This window comes from Ornithorhynchus anatinus, chromosome 8 (genome assembly GCF_004115215.2).
Source record: "Ornithorhynchus anatinus isolate Pmale09 chromosome 8, mOrnAna1.pri.v4, whole genome shotgun sequence".
Taxonomy (NCBI): domain Eukaryota; kingdom Metazoa; phylum Chordata; class Mammalia; order Monotremata; family Ornithorhynchidae; genus Ornithorhynchus; species Ornithorhynchus anatinus.
In genome coordinates this window covers 39,842,421-39,865,342 of record NC_041735.1, presented here as the reverse complement: position 1 = coordinate 39,865,342, position 22,922 = coordinate 39,842,421, and the positions used below count along the sequence as shown (strand labels likewise).

The 22,922-nt window shown below is 41.1% G+C and overlaps 1 protein-coding gene across 3 annotated transcripts in view; it reads left to right on the top strand.

The window, feature by feature from the left end:
* Window positions 1–22,922, top strand: part of NEK11 (NIMA related kinase 11) — a 160,292-nt gene that overhangs the window by 39,764 nt on the left and 97,606 nt on the right. For all 3 annotated transcript variants that reach the window (XM_029070653.2, XM_029070654.2, XM_029070650.2), the window contains exons 5-9: window positions 10,268–10,332; window positions 11,150–11,276; window positions 20,642–20,791; window positions 20,893–20,971; window positions 22,478–22,563. In XM_029070653.2, coding sequence (XP_028926486.1) covers window positions 10,268–10,332; window positions 11,150–11,276; window positions 20,642–20,791; window positions 20,893–20,971; window positions 22,478–22,563 — 507 coding nt within the window. The remainder of the gene's footprint in view (window positions 1–10,267; window positions 10,333–11,149; window positions 11,277–20,641; window positions 20,792–20,892; window positions 20,972–22,477; window positions 22,564–22,922) is intronic.

The window sequence follows — 22,922 nt, the reverse complement described above, 5'->3', positions numbered from 1 at the left end:
TCTTGGCTGGCTGGTTCTCTTGTAAACATTCCACTGTCTGTACCCACCTGGATTATAAATCCCTTGTGGGACGGGGTTTAGCATAGTGCCTGCTGCATAATAAATGCTGCATCAATATCACAAGCTTTGTTTAGCTTCGTTGAACCCTTGTTCACAGAGGAGCAGTGACTGTATGATTTACATGGAAATGATATTCTTCAAGGACTTGATTGCAAGGGCGAAGGGCTTTGGCCGATGACATCCTAAAGCCACAGAAGAGATCACCTTGTATGTAGCAGGTGGGATCTGAGAGAGGCTCTGACACCAGCCCATTAAGTAGATAGTAGTAGTATTTATTAAGCACTTCCTGTGTGTGCAGAGCACTGTACTGAACACCAGGAAAGAATAAACAGGCGGGAACTTAGACACGGTTCTTTTCCCTCTTGGGGAATCACAGTCTAAGAATATAAGTAGGAAGGGAAGGGGGCTGGGACTTCGGTTTGCCGCTTTTCTAACTGGTTCATGGTGGACATTGAAAGCCAGCTAGTTAGTTGTACTGTTTCTTAAACACTGCAGCGCCGCGATAGACCAAAAATAATCTCGAAATCCGGGAATAGCATAACTTCCAGGGGTTCGGGTTTATTCGGGCATGCAGTCATTTTAGCTCCGGGAGCTGTATTGACAGAGCCGAGCCATGTTATTCGTATAAACATGTGAGGGTCCGGACGAGTGGCTGTCAGCACAGAATTTACGAAAATAGATCTGGAATTTAAGAGATGTGTTATTTGTCCTTCTAGAGTAGACCTTGAATTGAACACAGTGACTTATGTTTTGTAACATCTTGTAAATTTAGGAGCACAAAGGCATTGTGGTGATGATTTCAGTGTATTCAATACCTTATAGATCAATCTATAAACTGCTCAGTACTCTAACTTAACAGTTTTCCAACTTGACATCAGTTAACACTTACGAGCTTCATAGTGTTTAAGGATCTGCCTCAGTATCCTGCTCTCCCCAAAGGCCTGCTCATGGAGAGCAAGCCCTGTCCTAACTCTAGGCTGGTCCAACTGCCGCTCTATTTTTCTCAGTAGTCCACTGTGCTACTGCATGGTTGAAAGAGTGCTTCAGTGGACCGCTGAAGCTGTTCATTCTGTTCTCCCTGTTGGCCAATGCCCCATTTCAGAACAGTGTCCTCTCCTGGTTATCCTCTGAGCTCTCTGGCTGCTCATTCTCAGTCTCTTTTATAGGCCCTTCTATTTTCCATCTACACCCACCCTCTTGGAGAACTCATTCACTCCGACTTTAAACTGCCATCTCTGTGCCGCCCTCTCTCCTTCTCTGCAGTCTCTCATTTCCTCCCGCCTTCAGGACACCTTTATTTGGATGTCCCGCCTCCAAATGGAGCTGAACGTGGCCAAAGCAGAAGAACTCCTCGGTTTCCTACCCAAACCCTGCCCTTCTCATTCTTTCCCATTACCGGAGCCAACACCCCGTCCCCTCTTTCTCACAACGTTGATTTTAGCTTCAATTTACCTCTCATTAGACACCCGTATGCCGTGTTACCATAACCTGTGGGTTCTCCCTTCACAACATCATTAAATTCTGTCCTATCTTCTCTATCCAAACTGCTACCATGTTGAGGCACTTGTCATACCCTGCATAAGCCTCCTCATAACCCTCCCTTCCCTCTCCCATCTCCGTATACTACACTATACTGTCTGGATCATTTTTCTGAAAAAATTGGTTCTGTTCACGTTTACCCGTTCCTCTAGAGTCTCCACTGGTTGCCTATCTCCCTGTAGACTGAAAGCTCGTGGTGGGCAGGAAGCGTTATTATTATGTATTCTTTCCCAAGTGCTTAATACAGTGCTCTTCACACGGTGGATGCTCAATAAATACCACTGATTGATCCACCTCCACATAAAACAGAAACTCCTTACAGTCAGTTTTAAAGGCACTCAAATCAGCTTGCCTCCACCTATCTCATTTCGTGGATTTCCTACTACAACCCAGCCTTCAAACTCTGCTGCTCTGATGCCAACCTACCCACGATACCTCAATCTCGTCTATATCACTGCCGACCCAGTAATTCACTGGGCACTTAATAATAATTGTGGTATTTGTTAAGCACTTACCTTGTGCCAGGCATTGTACCAAGGGGTATCCACTGGGGTGGATACAAGAAAATCGGGTTGGACACAGTCCCCGTCCCACGTGGGGCTCACGGTCTCGGTCCCCAGTTTACAGATGAGGTAACCGAGGCCCCAGAGAAGTAAAAAGACTTGCCCAAGGTCACACAGCAGACAAGTGGCAGAGCGAGATTAGAACCCGTGACCTTCTGACTCCCAGGCTGGTGCTCTATCTACTGCGCCATGCTGCTTCTTAGTACAGAACACTGTACTGAGCGCTTGGGGGAGACTATAGCACGACAGAGTTGGTAGACACATTGCTTGTCCACAGTGAGCTCACAGTCTAGCTCCTCCTCCTTTCCGTGTCGCCCCGACTCGCTCCCTTTACTCTACCCCCCCTCCCTGCCCCATAGCACTTGTGTATATATGTACATTATCTATAATCCTATTTATTTATATTGATGGCTGTTTACTGTTTTGATGTCTGCCTCCTCCCTTCTAGACTGTAAACGTGGTGTGGGCAGGGATTGTCTGTCTTTATTGCTGAACTGTACTTTCCAAGTGCTCGGTACAGTGTTCTGCGCACAGTAAGCGCTCAGTAAATGCGATTGAATGAATGAATGAGGGGGAGACTACATATAGAGTGGGTATAGAGTATATTTAGATGTGTGTGTGTGTGTGTGTGTGTGTAGCTTATCGAAAGAGTACAAAAGAATGAAAATTAGGTGGCAGGGAGGGATGGAATATTTCTAAGTCTGCAAACTGTACTCCAAATCTTTTATTATCCAAAATGATGGTTTCTTGGGTAAACCACAGTCTGAATATCTATCCATTCTGTGGTTGTTCAAATATGTCCACTAGGCTATATGCTAGAATTAGAATAAAGTTAAAATATCCTATGCTTCTCCAGCTTCTTCTCAAACACATCTAGAAAATGAAGCTATGTTTTATTGAGCACCCAGAAGTCTTTTGAAGGTTTTCCAACTATCTTAAGAGATGGTCAAAAAAGTAGATCAAGTAACCTTTTAATATTTTGTTCTGAGCCGGCTTCCTTCGAATTACAATGTAACTGATCATGCAAATCTATTCGTTTTTCTATTTTGTATTGCAATTGTTTAACTGTATTGTGCAGCACACTGAGAACTTGCAGTTATCCAATCAACCAAACCAAGGCAAGAACTTCAGTCAGTGCATTGTAAAAGTACTACCTCTTGATCTCTTAGTTCACTTAGCAAACTTTCAACATTTCAAATATATCGTGCATATTCAGTGACTTACCGGACCACAGTGTGGGGGAAAAAATGTGCCTTAAATTAATTAAGTAGATTTCTAAACCCTAAAATAATGTCAGAATACTTTTTTTTAATCATCAAGTAATTTATGTGTTATAAACTGAATCTAAGATGAATTTAATAAAATGTTAGTCAGTGGCTTTGTGGTGGTTTCTGTCCCAGGTCAGAGCAGTAAGAATTGAAAGATAATGAACAGGATATAGTATGTTTTAAAAATTAAGGTCTTTGTGTATAGTGGGATGAAAGAAGTTAATTTTCATCAAACCTATCGTTTAAATAGTTGATATCGTGTGTTGTATCTTTGTTCTGATATAAAAGTTTTAATTTCATATTTGGATTCCACCCCATTATTTGTGCAGGAGTGGCTAATTCATTATTTGCATTCAAATTAGGAGAATCAAAGGTCTTAAGAATGTTAATTATTCATGGCATATATGCAAAACCTGGAGGAATAGATCTCCTTCATCAAGTTTATAAAGACGGTTTTAATGCTGCTTCCAGTTTTTTGGGGTTTTTTTTTCAAACTGTACGGAAATTTAAGACCAATATTTCAACTTAATCATCATTCTCTATTGATGAGTAATGTCTGTCTTGCTCTTTTCTCAGTCATAACTCGTGGCAATCATGGTGCATAGAGGTTTCTTCAAGAAATATGTTTCCTCTGGACAGGCTTTTCCAAGCATATCCTATGTAAAATGGGAAGGTGGAAGATTGGGGCTGAGAGGTGTTGCAAATGCAGTGGGAACCATCTCATTGTGAATTCCCTGATGGGCCATTTCCGTTAAATGAAATCCAGGGAGGTCCAGGGAATAGCACAACTTTGCTTGACATGACACATGACTAACAGTATCCGTATTTGAGTGTGATACAAAACAAGATCAACAAATTCAGTCCCTGCCCGCCAAGCGTTTTTAATCTTCCCTCTTCCTCTTTTAACTTTCCCTCCTCTGTGCTTCGCTTGCTCTTAGTTTGCTCTTCTGCTTCCTTACCAGTAATCTCTCTAAGCAGATATAGCTTATTCGGCTTATGATCGGCTTGAAAGATCTGATTGTATCTTGAGATGGAGCCAATTGAGATTTCCAGCAACTTTTCGTATTTTCTATGAGTGTTTGAGATATCAGCACATTCAATAGTAGCTCTTTCCTATGTCTCACAAACTTGATAGTTTCCTGAAGAAAGTTCTCCATGTTCTACAACTTTGTACTTAAATTATCTTTCATTTGCATTTTATAACCTTCAGAATCAACCCTCAGATTTCACCTTTTTCTCCCTAAGCATTTACTATAACAGAGTGATAATTCAGTATTTATTAATCACTTGGAATGCCGGATATCATGTCGAAATAGAATTCTGCTTTTATGAAATTTCCATACTACAAATTTTTATTGCTGTGAGCATCAATAAGTAATATTTATTAAGCATTTACTGCATGCAGAGCATTATGCTACATGTTCTGGAGAACACAACGGATTTAGTAGGCGTGATCCATGCCTGTTATTGGTTTTTACCAACTTGCAGGGTCTACTTCCGGTCTATCATTTAGCAAATGATTTCTGTCTATTTCAGTCTGTTCACATGAACTAACAGACATAGGCCTGGTCTTGAAAGCAGACTTATATTGTTTTTTTCATGACATTTGTTAAGGGCTTACTATGTGCTAACTACTGGGGTAGATTCAACAAAGTAATCGGGTTGGACACAGACCTTGTCCCACAGAGGGTTCACAATCTTAAACTTAATTATACAGATGAAGGAATTGAGGCTCAGCGAAGTTAAGCGACTTGCCCAAGGTCACGCAGGAGACAAGTAGCGGAGCTGGGATTAGAACCCAGATCCTCTGACTCCCAGGCCCGTTTTCTATCCCATATTTGGCCTTGTGACTCTAAATAATGTGTTAGCATTATGGAATTCTCAGCATTGTTACTATCAGTGTGGCTAGGGTAGAAGTCTGTGGGTTTTAGGGCATTTAGTCACTGGCCTGGCATAATAGGGAGCCCACTGGGCAAGGAGCATAGCATCAGGGAATGATAGTAAGTGGAGAGGGATGGCGAGAAAAGAGAGCATTCACCAAGAGAGATAGGCAGTAGGGAGCCAGCTAGAAATATATAGAGAAAAACGGAAGGCTGAAAGGAAATGGAGGGAAGGATGTGAAAGGGGTGAAGAGAATAAGGAAGGGGGTGGGAGAGAGAAGGAGTTTATCCAGACAGCTGTTACAGAGATGGTATGGATCAGGCACAATCTGAATCTTCAACTTCCAGCCCCCTCTGCTATGTTACCTGCTCTGTGCCAGGCGGCAACTATCTGCACAGCCAGCCTTCCCTAACTGGAACCATCCTGGATAAATGCTTCCCCTTCACTAGCCTGTCCAGAGTTAGCTCTAGCTATGGAACCCCAGTAATTCTCAGGCAATTTGCTGAACCATCCCAGATTCGGTTATACGTGGAGCGTCCGTCAGATGAATACGGGCAGGGAACGTGTCTCCCAACTCTGTTGTATTGTACTCTCCTGGAGTGCTTAGTACCGGGCTCCGTGCACAGAAAGTGCTCAATACATAACCACTGTTGTTGATGACGATGGTGACGGTTCCTACACCAGGAGGTCCAAACTGTTAGTCCTTTACGCAGCTGATTCAGTAGCCAGTAGGGTAAGAAAGCCAATTCTCCAAAATGGCAGCGTGGTCTTTCTGGGATAATGGTTTCTCAAGAAAGAGACTTCACAGTCACTTCTCTTTTTAGAAAAAGAGATAGAAAAGTACACTCGCATGGACATTCAGAGGTGCCGTGGGGCTGAAGGTGGGGTAGAGATCCAAGTACATGGTGCAGAAAGGGGCAAGAAGGGGAAAGGCTGTCGGAGGTGTTGGGATTTAAGTAGGGCTTAGAAGGTGGGGAGAGTGGTGGTCTGTCAGATAGGAAGGGGAAGGGAAATCCAGGCCAGAGGGAGGACATGGACAAGGAGTCAACAGTGAAATAGATGAGATCGAGGTCCAGTGAGTACATTGGTGTTAGAGGAGTGCGTGGACTCATTTGTAGTAGGAGACTGGTTACGTAAGGTAGGATGGGGGAGAGTTGTTTGAGTGCCAATTAAGGAGTTTCTGTTTAATTCGAAGATGGAAGTTTTTGGAAACATCCTGGATAAATGCATAAACCACTGGAAGTTTTTGAGGAGTGGGGCTAACTGTTTTTTCGAAGAATGATCTGGGCAGCAGAGTGAGGTGTGGACTGGAGCAGGGAGAGACAGGAGGCAGGGAGGTCAGTGAGGAGGCTGATGTAGTAGTCAAGGCAGAAGAGGAGTGCTTGGATCAGCTTGGTAGCCATTTGGATGAGAGGAAAGGGAGGAACTCTGCCAGTCACCTGCCTGCATCCAAAACCACGATATCCAGCCGACGTTTTAAGTGTTGTTAGATCCGTAGGAAGAATGTGGTCTCTGGAAACTTTGAAGGGGAACTTTTGAGGGGAATAAAGTCCAGAGGTGAGCTCGATCAGCTTCTCTAGTGCTCAAGGCGTAGACATGCGAGGGAACTGGAACAAGGGTTGCCACAACGACGCTGCCTCTTCTCCAGGATTGCAAGGTTCCAGGAATTTGTACTGCAGCCTACCATTTCTCCTGGCTCTTGACCATCTCCTTGCGGGTCCCTTGTTCTACACAGGCTCCTAAAACATCAAGATAGAGGAAAGGAGTACAAGGGAGGGTGGCATTTGGGTAGACTGTGAGTTTAGACTTTGAGCTCGTCGTTTAGACTGTGAGCCTGTTATTGGGCAGGGATTATCTCTGTTGCCGAATTGTACATTCCAACCACTTACTACAGTGCTCTGCACATAGTAAGCGCTCAATACATACCGTTGAATGAATTTGGGTACCGGCAGTACGTCACCAGGCTGCAAAAATGGCAACGGTGAAGTGTCACTGTGAAATAAATCTGTATCTGGATTGTTTTTCCTTGCTCTTCTTAAATGAGAAGTGACTAATATGTAAATGAAATAATTGGAAATCTCTATATCGGACTTCTTTTTTTAACTGAGTCCTAAAGGAAAGCTATATTGCGTAATTATTAATCAATATATTTAAAGTTCTCTATTTCAGGATTTTAGTTGACATTCTCTGATGAACCCCCAGGCAGCATTATATTATTTCACTGCCAATGTTCATTTTTAATTCCCGATTTAGTGTATTTTTAGGGAAAGCTTTCTTTGTAAAGAGGGGATTTTCTCTTAGTGGGTATACAGCTCAAAGAGAATTAAAATGCGAAAATATATTTCACTCAACACTGTACGTCATCTTTCAAAATAGTGTATAAAAATATGGTTGTCTGTTAGGTATGTACAGATTATTCCAGTTTTTTTTTCTTTTTTATAATGATTAGTATGTCATGAAATCAGCCATAGGCACAGATTGCTTTCACATAAATAGCAGAATAAGTTGTTGGAAAATGATGCACCAGGAATAGTTTGGTGCTTGATGCAAGAAATTTCAGCACATCAATCTAGGAAATGAAATAAAGATCAGGGAAAGCCTTGCTAGTGTACAGAGTCAGATTTAAGGATTAAACTGATGATTTATGATTTTTATCATCCTCCAGCTAGGAATTTCCCAGTAACTTATTTTAAAACTTGTTATTTGAAGATTTAAGAACCTGATTCCACGCCACGTGACAAACCCTTACACACATATTTTTTGGTCTGGAGGAAATATTTATAGATAACTAAAGTGGTATGCTGTTATGGAATCTTTGCTTATGATTTGGACTTGGCATAGCGCGAGTCTCTCGAATTCCGCAGTTTTCACTGAAACTTGTTGATCTCAGGGCAGAGCTCCATAATGATTATCCCATATCGTTCTTCCTGGAACTAGCTGCTAGACTGCTATACTCAGTTCTCAGGAATCATCAGCCCATTGCCCACATAGCCTCCAGCTTGATATAAATTTACCAGTACTGGGGTAATATTCTGCAGTAGTGCAACTGCTCTGGCAATCCGGGCAGCTCTGTGAAGGTGCTGAATTAAGCATGGGGCATTCTGCAGATTTTTCCCTTTGAGAAGGAGATGATGAAGTGCATTTGTACCAGAAGGTGAGCTTCAATTTGTGATCGAATGCATGAATGTATGTTCCTCCTCTCTCGCCCCGCTCCGGTCTATTCTTCACTCCGCTGCCCGGCTCATCTTCCTGCAGAAACGATCTGGGCATGTCACTCCCCTTCTTAAACAACTCCAGTGGTTGCCTATCGACCTCCGCTCCAAACAAAAACTCCTCACTCTAGGCTTCAAGGCTCTCCATCACCTTGCCCCTTCCTACCTCTCCTCCCTTCTCTCTTTCTACCGCCCACCCCGCACGCTCCGCTCCTCTGCCGCCCACCTCCTCGCCGTCCCTCGGTCTCGCCTATCCCGCCGTCGACCCCTGGGTCACGTCCTCCCGCGGTCCTGGAACGCCCTCCCTCCTCACCTCCGCCAAACTGATTCGCTTTCCCTCTTCAAAACCTTACTTAAAAATCACCTCCTCCAAGAGGCATTCCCAGACTGAGCTCCTCTTCCCCCTCTACTCCCTCTGCCATCCCCCCTTTACCTCTCCGCAGCTAAAGCCTCATTTTCCCCTTTTCCCTCTGCTCCTCCACCTCTCCCTTCCCATCCCCACAGCACCGTACTCGTCCGCTCAACTGTATATATTTTCGTTACCCTATTTATTTTGTTAATGAATTGTACATCGCCTCGATTCTATTTAGTTGCCATTGTTTTTACGAGATGTTCTTCCCCTTGACGCTGTTTAGTGCCATTGTTCTTGTCTGTCCGTCTCCCCCGATTAGACCGTAAGCCCGTCAAACGGCAGGGACTGTCTCTATCTGTTGCCGACTTGTTCATCCCAAGCGCTTAGTACAGTGCTCTGCACATAGTAAGCGCTCAATAAATACTATTGAATGAATGTCTGAGCTACAGCCAGAGCCGCTTCTAAGAGACGCGGCAAGTTAATTCCTACTGTAGACTCTTTATAAGTTAGTCGTTTGTATGAGGGCCATACTTTCCAATTTTGTCAGTGTTATTATTTTTATGTCCGTTGCCTCCGTTATAACGAGAATCCGCGTAGCCTAGTGGATGGAGCTTGGGCCGGGGATTCCGAAGGACCCGAGTTCTAATCCTAGTCCCCCACTTGTCTGTTGTGTGACCTTGGGCAAGTCATTTTGCTTCTCTGTGCCTCAGTTACCCCATCTGTAAAATGGGGATTAAGACGGTGAGCCCCAAGTGGGAGAAGAACTGTGTCCAATCTGGTAAACCTGCTCACCTAGCAGCACAGTCTTATGAAATGGGCAAAGAATGACCTGCAAAGTACGAGGTCATGTTTACTTCAGCACCCGTGTCTGGGGCTTATTCTGTGACTGTGAAAAGTCAGATATTTATAAACCCCTTGAGGGCAGGGAGTATGTCTACTTAATCTGCTGTATCTCTCAAGTACTTAGTTAAGTGTCCTGCACAAGTAAGTTTTCAATAAATACCGCCGATCAAACTCTGGGCTTCTTTCCCCGCATAAAATAATGATAATTTTCATCTGTCCCTACCTCAGAGGGATATTATATGGGCACATGGAAAAATACTTGCACAAGTTCTTGAAAATCTTGGGAAGAAAGCCTATGTAAAAATGTGTTATTGTATCTAGGAAATTAATACATTCAGTGGGTAGAAAATACAGTGCCAGGCTGTATACTTAGGGGGTTATACCATATGATACCTCTGTTTAAAAGTTTCTATACTATACATTTTTCATGTGTTTATCAAATACATGCTTTTATATACTTCTTGGTACATGCCTACATTCATGTTACTGTGTTTTTCCATTTTTCACTTTGTGATTGGGAATGAAGTTGATTTCCTCTTTATTTTTCAGGAGAATACTTCATAGAGACTTAAAAGCAAAGAATATGTTCTTGAAAAACAACCTTCTTAAAATTGGTAAGATTTTCTTTTAGCATCTCTGTTAAATATTATAATAGCATCATAAAGTGGCTTTTTATGAAAATTTGTGGTTTACACTTTTCTAATATTTTTGTTTCATCTTTTACCGTGACTTATACAATCGAATACCAAATGAACTCTTTGACATATAAATTGAGTTTTTCATTTTAAAAGGTAAATTTTGTAAAACAGAAAAATTATGTTGTTTAGGAGATGTCTACTGGATTGAAATTGTCTTCCGCTTACTGTATTATGGCCTCAAGCTTTTATTCCAGATTATTAAATTGTATATTTAATTATTATATTAAACTTTTGCCCTTCCTGATAATTATTCAGATCTCTCTGCCTTCTCTTAATTATTAAGCACTGAATTTATTTAATTAAAAAACTTCTGATTTTATGTAGAGTGAACAAGTAAAAGAACTTCTTATAGAGTCATTAGACTAGAACAGAGAGATTTCACGATTTTGAGTTTTACAATTTAAAGTATTGTTTGGAAAATTCACAGGTTTTGCTTTAAAAAAATGAATTTCCTTCTTTGTAAATCTTTGTAATTGCAAAGAATCAAATCCAACTCCTACAAAAGGATTTGTATTAATTCATATCCACAGCATATGTTTATTTCCACGGAAATTGTCTCTCAGAAAAGATTAAATGCCTAGACTTCATTACTTTCAGAATGTTAGTCATTGCTCTTGTCCTCCTTTAAATATAGCTTTCTTAATTTTTTTCCTTTTAAATAGTAAAAAGCCATTTTGACTTTAATCAACTTGCCAATCCTTAGGATAGGTTTTTGTTTGCTCTTTTTTTTTAGGGGATTTTGGAGTTTCCCGTCTTTTAATGGGGTCCTGTGATCTAGCAACCACATTTACTGGGACTCCTTACTACATGAGCCCAGAGGCACTGAAACATCAAGGCTATGACACCAAATCTGACATTTGGTAAGTAGGCGGAGTGTTATTTCAGCTGCGTTGTCCGATTTTAATGAGATAAAGGAGAAAATGATGCATTGTGTCTGTTTTTAGGTCACCATCCATTAGGTGAGACTATGCACTCGCTTTTATATCTTAACAAATAGGTATGTGATGAGAAAAAAGAGAATCTGTGACCCTTTGAGTTGAAAGTATGGCCTATTCTATCAAACCATGTTAGAAGCTTCACGTATAGCTCAATTATAGCACAGCTGTCCGACTAACATACTTGGAAATTGAGTAGATGCCCACTGGTCTTTAGTGCAGCCTACCCCCCATTTTTCTAAGGGCGGTTGGGCAGAAGACAATTTGGTGGTCACTGAGTTCTGCCTCCCTGTTCTCTTTCTGCCCACCTCTAACTCTGCCTCTCAGTGGTTGCAGCAATTTCAAAGAATGGAAGTTTGGGCTCTGGAAAATTTAATGAACAGTGGACATTTGCCAAGCCTGTGGATGAAGTGATTCTAACCCTAATTGTCTACTTGAAGTTTTCTTCTTGATGACTGAAGCTATTACCAGGCTGTGACAAAGACATTTTGATGGGTTCTCCTGCTTTGCATTTCTCATGTTAGGATGTCATCGCCCTTTATTAGGCAAAGATATTACTTGGATTGTGCTGTATCTCTGGCCAGCAGCATCAGCACTGGATGACAGGCCCCTGGTCAGACCTCCCGGGGAGGAGGATTTCTTAGGCTTGCGCTTCCAGGGATTGGAGTCATCTTCTTTTATTTTTACTGGAGGGAAAGGGTCAGGATAAGGATGAGGAAGATTTTTGAAGCCAATTACTGCTGATGGCCTTCCCTCCCCAGAAGATTGCAGTTTACCAACCATGAAGCCTAGCAGGCAGATGATCAGTTGGGGACCCTATTTATCCTATACAGAAGAAATGCAACAGTCTTTGCTTTTTGTTTGCCTTTTCTGTTCCATTCAAGTATTTTCCCTTGGTAATGTACTGGGACAGAGGTGGTTGACTCCAACTGCAATTTTTAGGGGACATTTTTCTCCCTCAGAAAGGGCTTAGTCTATTGAAATGCATTCCATCAGTTCAGGTCCTAATCATGTCCAAGGGTGAGTCATTGTTTGGGGTATCCAAGTCCTTGGAGTTTTGAGAGAACCCAAAGGAAGTCTGCATTTAGAAATCGCTGCTTGGTTTCCTAGTGGGAGAGCATTTGAAAAATGTAGCCGTTAAGCAGATTGGGTATTAGCCTCTGCCCTGACAGCAGTAAGCCTTGGTGGCAATGTTAAACTCATCTTAGCTTTACATGAATTGTTTTATGAGCTTGGAAAAAGACTTGAAGAAAGGGACCCGTCATGGTAAATGAATTTTTCTGGCCAATTACTGTTCTGGCAGCTGTGAGTTGAAGAACCCTAAATTGGGAGAGCTAGTTCTGGGAGCCACAGTGTGATATGATATTGTTGTTTGCAGGATTTCCTCATGAAAAGTACAAAGGAACAAATCGTCCTATTCGTCTCCACACATTTGCAGTACAATTGAGTTCATTCCAAAGAGATACAAGAATTCTGTTTGGGTCTGAAGTAACTGAATCACCAGTTTTTATGTGAGAGTCATTGTCCTTTTCACCTCTATTGAACGCTTGATATTATCACTGAAGCCAATAGGATGTAGGTTTCACTATGTAGGTTTCACTCAGCCACCACTAGAACAAAATAATTGATCTCAGTCAGGAATGGTTTTTCATATAATTTATTTTATCTGTGGCTATTGTTTATGAATTCAAATAATTCATCTCTTGGATCAGCAGCTAATAATACTCACCAAAAGGGGATAATTGAAATGTAATTGATTATTTTATCTCAAAATTTAAAATGTGAAAGAAAGCATTTTAACCAATTGTTGTGAGGGCTATTTTAGCTACAACCTGAATTGAAGAACAATTAATAGAGCAGATGAATTTTTATTTCCCTCTTGATTTTTTTTTTTTCTTCAGCTGCTATGTGGGTAAAAAATTTAAAAGGTAACATGGTTTCAAGTAATGATTCTTAGCTTTCTAGCTGGAGCATCTCTTCCCTTTCAGAAGGCGGGAGATGAGAAAAGACTAATGAAAGAGCAAGAGGTTTGGAGGAGTTAGGATTGTCAATTCAGGACATGTGTTTCTTGGCCACAATGGGCAAGCTGAAATTAGAAAAGGGAAAATTGAATACCAAAGGAGTTCGATATAGTATCAATGCCCTATTTCATCCAGTTTTAGAATGTCTATATTTTGGGAGTTTCAGGAAATAGAAATGTAACTTGTCAGTATATAATTTTACAGAAAAAGGCTTTAATATGGCCACATCAAATCGTGCCCTCGAAAGTAATAGAGTCCAAAATGAAAATGCCTCGGGCACTAAAATCCACATGCAGAGAAGTTTCAGCGTATTCTCCTTCACATCGTGACCACAGTTTCCCTTCTTCCAGAGTTCATTCCTTTTTACTGGGGTGGATATAATTATGTCCTGCCTGCTTGCGTGAACTTTAGTACCTTAATCCTGGTGACCAGGAGTCAGAAAAGGTGCATTACTGCATTTTCATGGAAACAGTATGCCAGGAATTCTCTCTCAGCGATGCTCACACTCATGGATCTGATCTGATCGTCAGCCGTGCCTTCTCTAGAGTGGGACCTGAGAAATTGTCCACCACGTGCTGTAAGGGTTTTGACTTTGAGCTACAAATTTAATGGTAAGGCATTATTTGCCTTGATTCTAACTGGATCAGAGGTAGGATTGTTGGAATGTCTTATATCAGATTTTAAATGGTAGGAATAACAGCAAATGATTAATAATAGTGACAGCTCTAATTAATAATCTCCGGGAGGTACCCGCTGTAAGTTTAAATGGCATAAAATGAAGAGCCCTTCATTTTAATGTGCAGTATTCTATTTTTGGCGGGGCATTAGTCTGATAATTGGAAATACTCAAGAACAATTAGCATTTGTTATGTATTATTAATGGCTAAAATAGCATTTTTAAAAATCTCAGCTTAATAATGATATTTCTTATCTTTCTCCTCTTCTTATAATCTTGTTATCCCCAGTTTTCCAAGGCATACTCAAATTTGTTTATTTAAAGCACACACATACCTAAATTTAGGAATACTCACATTGATTGTAGTAATACTCACCAGATGTAATGCCTCACTTAAGCGCACAACTGTTTCTTCTGACATTATGGCATGGTGTGATTGAGTTGTCAGATGAACATTCCCCAGTTCTCTAATGATGTTCTAGCCAAAGTCTCAGCAAAAACACAAATTTGGACAGAACTGAGTATAACCAAGTGGAGTAAATGATAGGTGTCCCATTGGACAAGGCATCATAGATCATGACAGTTGAACCAACAACAATGAGGCTGATTCATGATCTTAATCAGTAACATTTATTGAACGCCTACTGTGTGCAGAGCACGGCACTAACTCCTGGGAAAGAAGAGTTGGTAGACGTGATCCTTGCTCAGAACAAACTTAGTCTGAAGAAGCGTGGACTGTGAAGTTCTTTAGCCCTCACTCTGTAGAAAGAGCCTTCATACTGAAAAGAACCTACCCCCGATCATTGGTATTTAGTGGGAATAAAACTAATAATAAGGATTCAGTTATAAATCTTAGAGAAAGACCACTTGTTGCTGGGATCGAAATGTCTTACAAGTTCCAGAGGTTTTTCAGTGATTAATTAGACTCTCTGAAAAGCCAGCTTTTTTCTTTTTTAATCTGAAACTACCACTTTATGGGCAAAGTGACAAGGAGAAATAATAAGTGCCCTAAAATCCTAATACCCCAATATGGCTTTAATTTTATCCCATTAGGTCTCCTCATCGGCAAGCTGGGAAAATATGGTCAGGATCATCCTACTGTTAAGTGGACATAGAAATGGGAAGATGACATAGGGAATTAATTGCCACTGTAGCCCAAAGAGGGTAGTCTTTGGTTTAGCTTTATTGAATATTTTTATCCAATAAAGATGGTGGAACAGAAAGCATGCCTGCCATATTTGCAGCTAAGAAATTAGAAACATTTTGTAAGAAACATGTTATAGGAAGTAAACATGCCAGCTTCAAAGGATCTTTCAAAATTAAAATGTAGATCATTAGTTTCGAGTGCTATGTAGTCTGCTTAAGTTCCAGAATAGACCACACAGATTCAAGGTGGGGAATAAGAATCTAGGTAAAAACACATCAATCAATTAATCTGGTATTTATTGAGCACTAATAGTGGGCAGAGCATTGTGCTAAGCGTTTGGAAGCGTATAGTACAACAGAGTTGGTAGATATGTTCCCTGTCCACAACGAGCTTACGGTCTAGAGTTACAAATCCAACGATCGACATCATAGTCATAGCTTTAGTGCTGTTACTGAAAAAGCTAGATATGCTCTTGAGGGTATATTGAGGGAGGGAGGGAGGTTACATAGGCAACCAGAAATTGACCCTTTCAAATAGACCCTTTCAAATAAACATTTGGCTGCCATATGTTTAGAGGGATTTGGAAAAATTGGAGAGATCTGAGAAAAGACCAACAAAAATGATTAAAGAAATGCATATAGCTTTCTTGCAAAGGAACAAATAGTTTGCCAGCTGAATTGAAGGGTTATTTAACTTATTTTAGTATCTATACCTTACAGGAAAAGGCTGGTTGGTTAAAAAAAAATGATAACGCAGGCTGCGAAACCTTTGGTAGACTGAAGTAAAGATGAAGAAAAGTGAAAAGAGTTGGGATAATTTAATGTGGGGAAGAAAAATTACCCTAGATCAGAATAACGTCTGACTTGATAATCAGAACTTTCTCCAAGTTCTCAGAAAATGCTATCGTTGCTGTTTAGCCTGGATTTTTTTTTTCAGAGTTTTTACAAAGACAGATATCAATAAGTGAATTCAGTTAGATTGAGACAAGTTGATGCCCCAGTTACATTTGCAATTTATTATCAGACTTTGCTTCAGTATTCCTCTGGGTGGTTCTGGTTGACTCAGACAGATGGTCTGCCTATGAAATTTAGGTGTAATATGCTTAGCTGCACCTGAGGTAGGGGTTTTTTTTTTGCTTGTTTCTCTCGATTTTGTTCCCCCTGGTATTTAGTTAGTTACCTATCATAGTGACAATGTTGTTGGAGAAAAAGTATTAATGTAGCTCATTTTCTCATTTCTTTACACAATGCATCCTTTCCATCTTGTTTTTCTCAGTTGCCTATTTCACTGCTTTTAAATTTGCGAATATTTGCATTGAAAACATCAAATTGAAAAGAAGATCTCTCAGAAGTTGCCTTACCCCAACTCTTTCACCTAGTCTGGCAGCCTTTTGGGTTCTAAAGAATTGCCTAGTTGATCCAAAACCATTAATCTCCCTTCAGAAGGTTACAATTAGTTTTAATGTGTTTTTTTTTCTATTCAGCGGGTTTCTACCATCATTTGCTTTCCTGTTGTACATATTAAATTTGAATCTGGCTCAAAGCAATATTTGCTAACTAAAATCCAAAAAAGGTAAAATCTGGGAAAGTAAACCAACAGGGGCCCGTATAGCCCAAGGTGACTCAAACAGATTCTTATTTTCGGCAAATAAATACATTTGGAGAGTCGACTCTCCTGACCATAAATAGGATCAGTTGCAATAAAAGCACCAGATATAACTTTTTTTATTTGATTCTCTTGAGATGAGATCTGAAGCTCCCTTTTATTTCTTCCAGAGTCGAACTTCTCCTACCCCCTTCGGGAAGGCTTCCCTTTCTCAGGACTCCTCGCAGCGGCGGTCCCTGGAGAGTCAGTGCTGTCTCGCTTTCTGAAATGACCTCCTCCCCAGTATACCTTTCCTTAATAACATTCAGAATGTGTACCCACATTGCAGGAACGATGAACTGAGAAAGGAGTTATCAAATTTGATTAGGTTCCCTAGCTCTGTAGGCAAATAGGGACCCTTCGCTTGAGCATTGCTGCCCCAAGTGTGTCTAGCCAAGATATTGTTGAGTGACGGCCCTGCCAGAAGGGAATGGTTTATTCATTTATTATAGATTTTGCAAATATCCATCCCTTTTTGCTTATTTTTGCTCTAACAAACAGGTGCCTCTTCTATCAGTAAGTGATATTTATTGAACACTCACAGTATGTAGAACTTTGAACTGAGCACTTAGCAGAGTACTATAGAAAGGCAGACCCATCCCCTGCCCTCTAGGAGTGTACAACCTCATCAGTGGCTTCTCATCTGGATAAGCGCTTAGTACCATGCACTGCACACTCTAAGCACTCAGTAAATACCACTGATTAATTCATTGATTGATGAGGCAGCTTAGAGTTTTGGAACAGGAAGCCTCATTACCGAGTCTAAATTAATCCCAAATCTATCTACTTCCAGAAAAATGGTAACAGTTCCATAAAGAACATAACACAATCCCTGAGTTGGATTCTTGGGCAGGAGGCGTTTCCAAGAGGGCCATTGTAAGCAAGAAATAGAAATGTTCAAAGCATTTTGCTGCAGAATTTTCATCTTATCTCCAAAGGATTTCCCATTTCCTAAATGAAATATGTTGGCCCCAAATTATGCACCACGTAGGATCGTAAAAGGCCCCAGGTGGATATAAGTACGCTTAGAATGCAGGAGCAGATGCAACTGGGGGTAGACAAATTAGAGTTAATGCGTACGGGTAAAAATAATATAAACTTCTCTTAAAATTGGTTCTCCCTGAGCTTGGTGAATCCTTTAACACTAAACACTTGGTCTCACCGAAAATACCTTAGTGTAAGCATTGAGCACATTAGATGTGGGAAGCAGCTTGGCCTAATGGAAAGAGCACGGGCCGGGGAGCCGGAGGACCTGGGTTGTAATCCCAGCTCTGCCACTTGCCTGTTGTGTGACCTTGGGCAAGTTGTTTCACTTCTCTGTGCCTCAGTTTCCTCAACTGCAAAAATGGGGATTCAGTACCTGTTCTCACTCCCACTTAGACTGTGAGCCCCATGGGGAATAAGGACTGTATCTAGCCTAATTAACTTGTATCTATCCCAGCACTTGAACAGTGCTTGACACATAATAAACACTAAATAAATATTAAAAAAGTTGTAGGCAGCAATGCATTAAATGATACTTTTTAAGCACTTACTATGTGCCAAGCGCTGTTCTAATAATAATAATGTTGGTGTTTGTTAAGTGCTTACTATGTGCAGAGCACTGTTCTAAGTGCTGGGGTAGATACAGGGTAATCAGGTTGTCCCACGTGAGGCTCACAGTCTTAGTCCCCATTTTACAGATGAGGGAACTGAGGCACAGAGAAGTGAAGTGGCTTGCCCACAGTCACATAGCTGACAAGTGGCAGATCCAGGATTCGAACCCTTGACCTCTGACTCCCAAGCCCGGGCTCTTTCCACTGAGCCACGCTGCTTATCTAAGAGCTGAGGAAGCTATAAGTTAAACAGTTTGGACACAGTCCCTGTCCCACCGTCTAAGTAAGAGACAGGAGGGTTTAATCCTCATTTGAAGATGAGGTAACCGAGGCACAGAGAAGTTAAGTGACTTGCCCAAGGTCACAGAGCAGACATTAGTACCCAGGCCCATGCTCTTTCCACTAGGCCACACTGCTTCTCAGTGGTCCCCTATTGATTCCTCGAAAGTTAATGCTACTCCCACAGTTCCTCTTTCGCTACCAAGCTACCAAGCTATCAAGCTGCTGTTTGAGAAGCAGCGTGGCTCAGTGGAAAGAGCACGGGCTTTGGAGTCAGAGGCCATGGGTTCGAATCCCGGCTCGGTCACTTGCCAGCTGTGTGACTGTGGGCAAGTCACTTCACTTCTCGGTGCCTCAGTTACCTCATCTGTAAAATGGGGATGAAGACTGTGAGCCCCATGTGGGACAACCTGATGACCCCGTATCTCCCCCAGCGCTTAGAACAGTGCTCGGCACATAGTAAGCGCTTAACAAATACCAACATTACCATGGGATAAATTTTAGCACTGAGGGGCTGAATCCATTTCTATGCTTTATTTGTATTTTTATATGGGTTCACTGTGGTCAGGAAATGTTTCTACCAACTCTGTTTATATTGTACTCTCCCAAGTGCTTAGTACAGTGCTCAGCATACGGTAAGCCCTCGATTAACACGATTGATCGATCAGTTTACTATTGATTTACGTGTTTTTGCCATTTGTGTTTTATGTATCTTCATAAGGGTCTTAGCATGATAAGCCTAGTATGATAAGTGTAAGAAGCAACATGGTCTAGTGGATAGAGCATGGGCCTGGGAGTCAGAAAGATCTGAGTTCTAATCACTGTTCTGCTATTTGTCTGCTGTGTGACCTTGGTCAAGTCACCTAACTTCTCCATGCCTCGGTTACCTCATCTGTTAAATGGGGATTAAGACTGGGAACCTCCACGAGGTGAGGACTGAGTCCAACTTGATACATAGGAGATGCTTAACAAATTACATTAAAAAAGCCTAAATGTATTTTTCTTTCTCAGAATTGTGTTCCCAATTAGGCTTCATTTACCTTACTAACTTTTCTGTAAATTTACTACTAAAGAAATGGCTGTGAGTCAGCCAGCCAATTGTATTTGTTGAGCACTTACCATCTGCAGAGGACTGTATTAAGCACTTGGGAGAGTAGAATATAACAGACCATTCCCTTCTCACAATGAGCTTTTAGACTAGAAGGGAGACAGACATCAATATAAATAAGTAAAATTATGGATAATAATGTTGGTATTTGTTAAGCGCTTACTATGTGCCAAACACTCTTCTAAGCACTCGGGTAGATACAGGGTAATCAGGCTGTCCCATATGGAGTTTACACTTTTAATCCCTGTTTTAGAGATGAGGTAACTGAGGCCCAGAGAAGGTCACGCAGCAGGAAAGCGACAGAGCCGGGATTAGAACCCAGCTCCTCTGCCAAATCCATGCTCTTTCCACTGTGGCGCTGGGAAGTTGAATAAAGGGAGCAAGTCAAAGCACCACAGAAGGGAGTGGGAGAAGAGGAAAGGAGGGCATAGTCAGGAAAGGCCTCTTGGAGGAGATGGGCCTTCAATAAGGCTTTGAAGGTGGGGAGAGTCATTGTCTGTCAGATATGAGGAGAGAGAGCGTTCCAGGCCAGACGCAGGACCGGGGCGAGAAGTTGGCGGCGAGATAGATGAGATGGAGCTACAATGACGAGGATGGCATTAGAGGAGCTAAGTGTGCGAGCTGGGTTGTAATAGAAGAGTAGCAAGGTGAGGTAGGAGACGGCAAGGTGAGGAACTGGAGTTTTGTATCAATTGGAAAAATAATATTGCTACCTAAAAGAAGGTGGCCTCATTACTGTTACAAAGGACCTATGTAGGGGAAGCAAGTGAAGAGTATTGTCCATGTGGATCCTTGACATTCTTTTGCTTTGTCCTTGTAGGTCACTGGCATGCATTTTGTATGAGATGTGCTGCATCAATCACGCTTTCACTGGTCACAGCTTCTTATCTATTGTTTATAAAATCGTCGAAGGCGAGACGCCTTCCCTTCCTGGTAGATATCCAAGAGAACTTAACGAAATCATGCAAAGGTACGCAAAGTTTACGTTTCAACTTGTTTAATTTTTACCTGGCATGTATTTTTTCAATTACCGGACTTTGGAAACTGTTTTTTCCTCTTTGAATATTACAGCATGTTGAACAAGAATCCATCATCGAGGCCCTCGGCAAGAGAAATATTAAAAAGCCCTTACATTGATGCACAACTACAGGTATTGAAAATGAAAAATTTACGTGCACATGCTTATGAGTATTTAAATGACCATTAGATGTTTTGAAGCTACACTGAAAGAGCTAGAGGCATAAGAATTCATTTGCAGAAGATACGTGAGATCTTGCATGAATAAAATAAGAAGTTTCAGGCTGTGTAACTCTGCATGTAAACTCCCCTCTTTCGAGACCTAGGTATTAAGAATCTAGGAATTACGCGTTTAGTAGAAATGAAGTTTCTCCTTTCCTGCCCTGTTTTCTGATAGAGACCTGGGAATCACTGAGAACAGGAACCAAATCTACGTTAGCTGGACTCCTGCAAAATATGACCGCAATATCCTTTCCCCAGATTTCCATTTATCAGCAGACGAGCTAGGCTATTCTTTGGTCAAATATGGTTGAAACTGCACACGCTTCTCATGGAATGCAGATCTGACAATTCTTTAGAGAAAAACCTAAACTATCTTCTGGAATTTGATACTTGAAATGACTGGCTGAAGAAAAAACACGGACAACCATTTATAGGCCTAACAAGTGTCTGCAAGCAAATATCAATTATCCATGCATCAGTGGCAGATATTTTTAAAACTCTAACCACTCCTAGCATTCCTTCTCTTTGACACCTAAACTGCAGTTTTCTAGTTTGCCAGCCCAGGGTGCCTTTTTGCTGGATAGGCTTTTATTGTCACTACATATTTATATTTGCCCTAGCAGCTAAAATAAGAAGCATGAGGAATCTAATAACCATGTTTGGAAATTTCATATTGTAATAAACTATCATATTCTAACATCTTTATTATCACTTGCTTGCATTCTAGGAGGATAAGGCTGTGAAGTATTGAAGTTTTACTATGTGCCAAGCGCTGTTCTAAGTGCTGGGGTAGAGTGCAGCGTAATCAGGTTGTCCTACCTGAGGCTCACAGTCTTCATCCCCATTTTACAGACGAGGTCACAGGCACAGAGAAGTTAAATGATTTGTCCAAGGTCACACAGCTGACAAGTGGTAGAGTCAGGATTCGAACCCATGACCTCTGACTCCCAAGCCCGGGCTCTTGCCACTAAGCCACACTGCTTCTCATACTCCACTTTATACTCCACTTAGGGCTTTTTATTGTTTCCAAGAAAGCAGTGTCTAGTGAAAGGGCTAAATAAAGTATAGTTTCTCAGAAGAAATAGTGTAAAACACCTAATTTCTTCCCCAAATTAAAAAATTAATCAAAACAATATAAATAAATAACAGCAAGTAAACACACAGCTACACCATCATCATTTAAGGAGGAATTATACATGCAGGTTACAACGGGTCATAATAGATTCTGATGTAAAAATCCTTTTTTTCAGGCTCTGGATTTTACTAAAAAATTATAGAACAGTTCTTTGATGGCTATGGGGTTGAAAGTGAGAAGAGTTGATTTTTGAACAGGTAGTTTATTGCCACGTCTTTACCATGCCGATTCAACTAAGTATCGTGTAGCCTTGCCAGAATTTCGTTTCTTGTTCTTTTTCAGCACATGAAGTGTAAATATTCACACATGGTCCCGGAAGACAAGAGACTGAATTGTCAGAAGGAAACTGACCATATTGTTAGTGCTGTGTAAGTAATTATTTTTGTGGTTTTTTTAAGGAATTAGCATTGTCAAATAGAATAAAAATCTATTAGCGTTAAGCTTATTGAATGAAGTCTTCTGAAATCCACTTGTGCTTTGCCAAGAAAACTGAGAAGCCTCAGTAACTTTGTGTTCCAGAGCCCTTTCCCCCAGGTGGTAGCAGGTTGAAGTCATAAAAGTTTAAACCAATAGATCTGCTGCATATCACCAGAGTTGCCTTTTAAGTATACTGAGAAATTAGTACCCCAAGCATTTCATGGCATTTACATTAATTGCCTCTAAGGATAACTGGCTTTTCATAAATTGTTTGCTTAATATAGATTGGCAGTTTATTAATTCTAAGGCT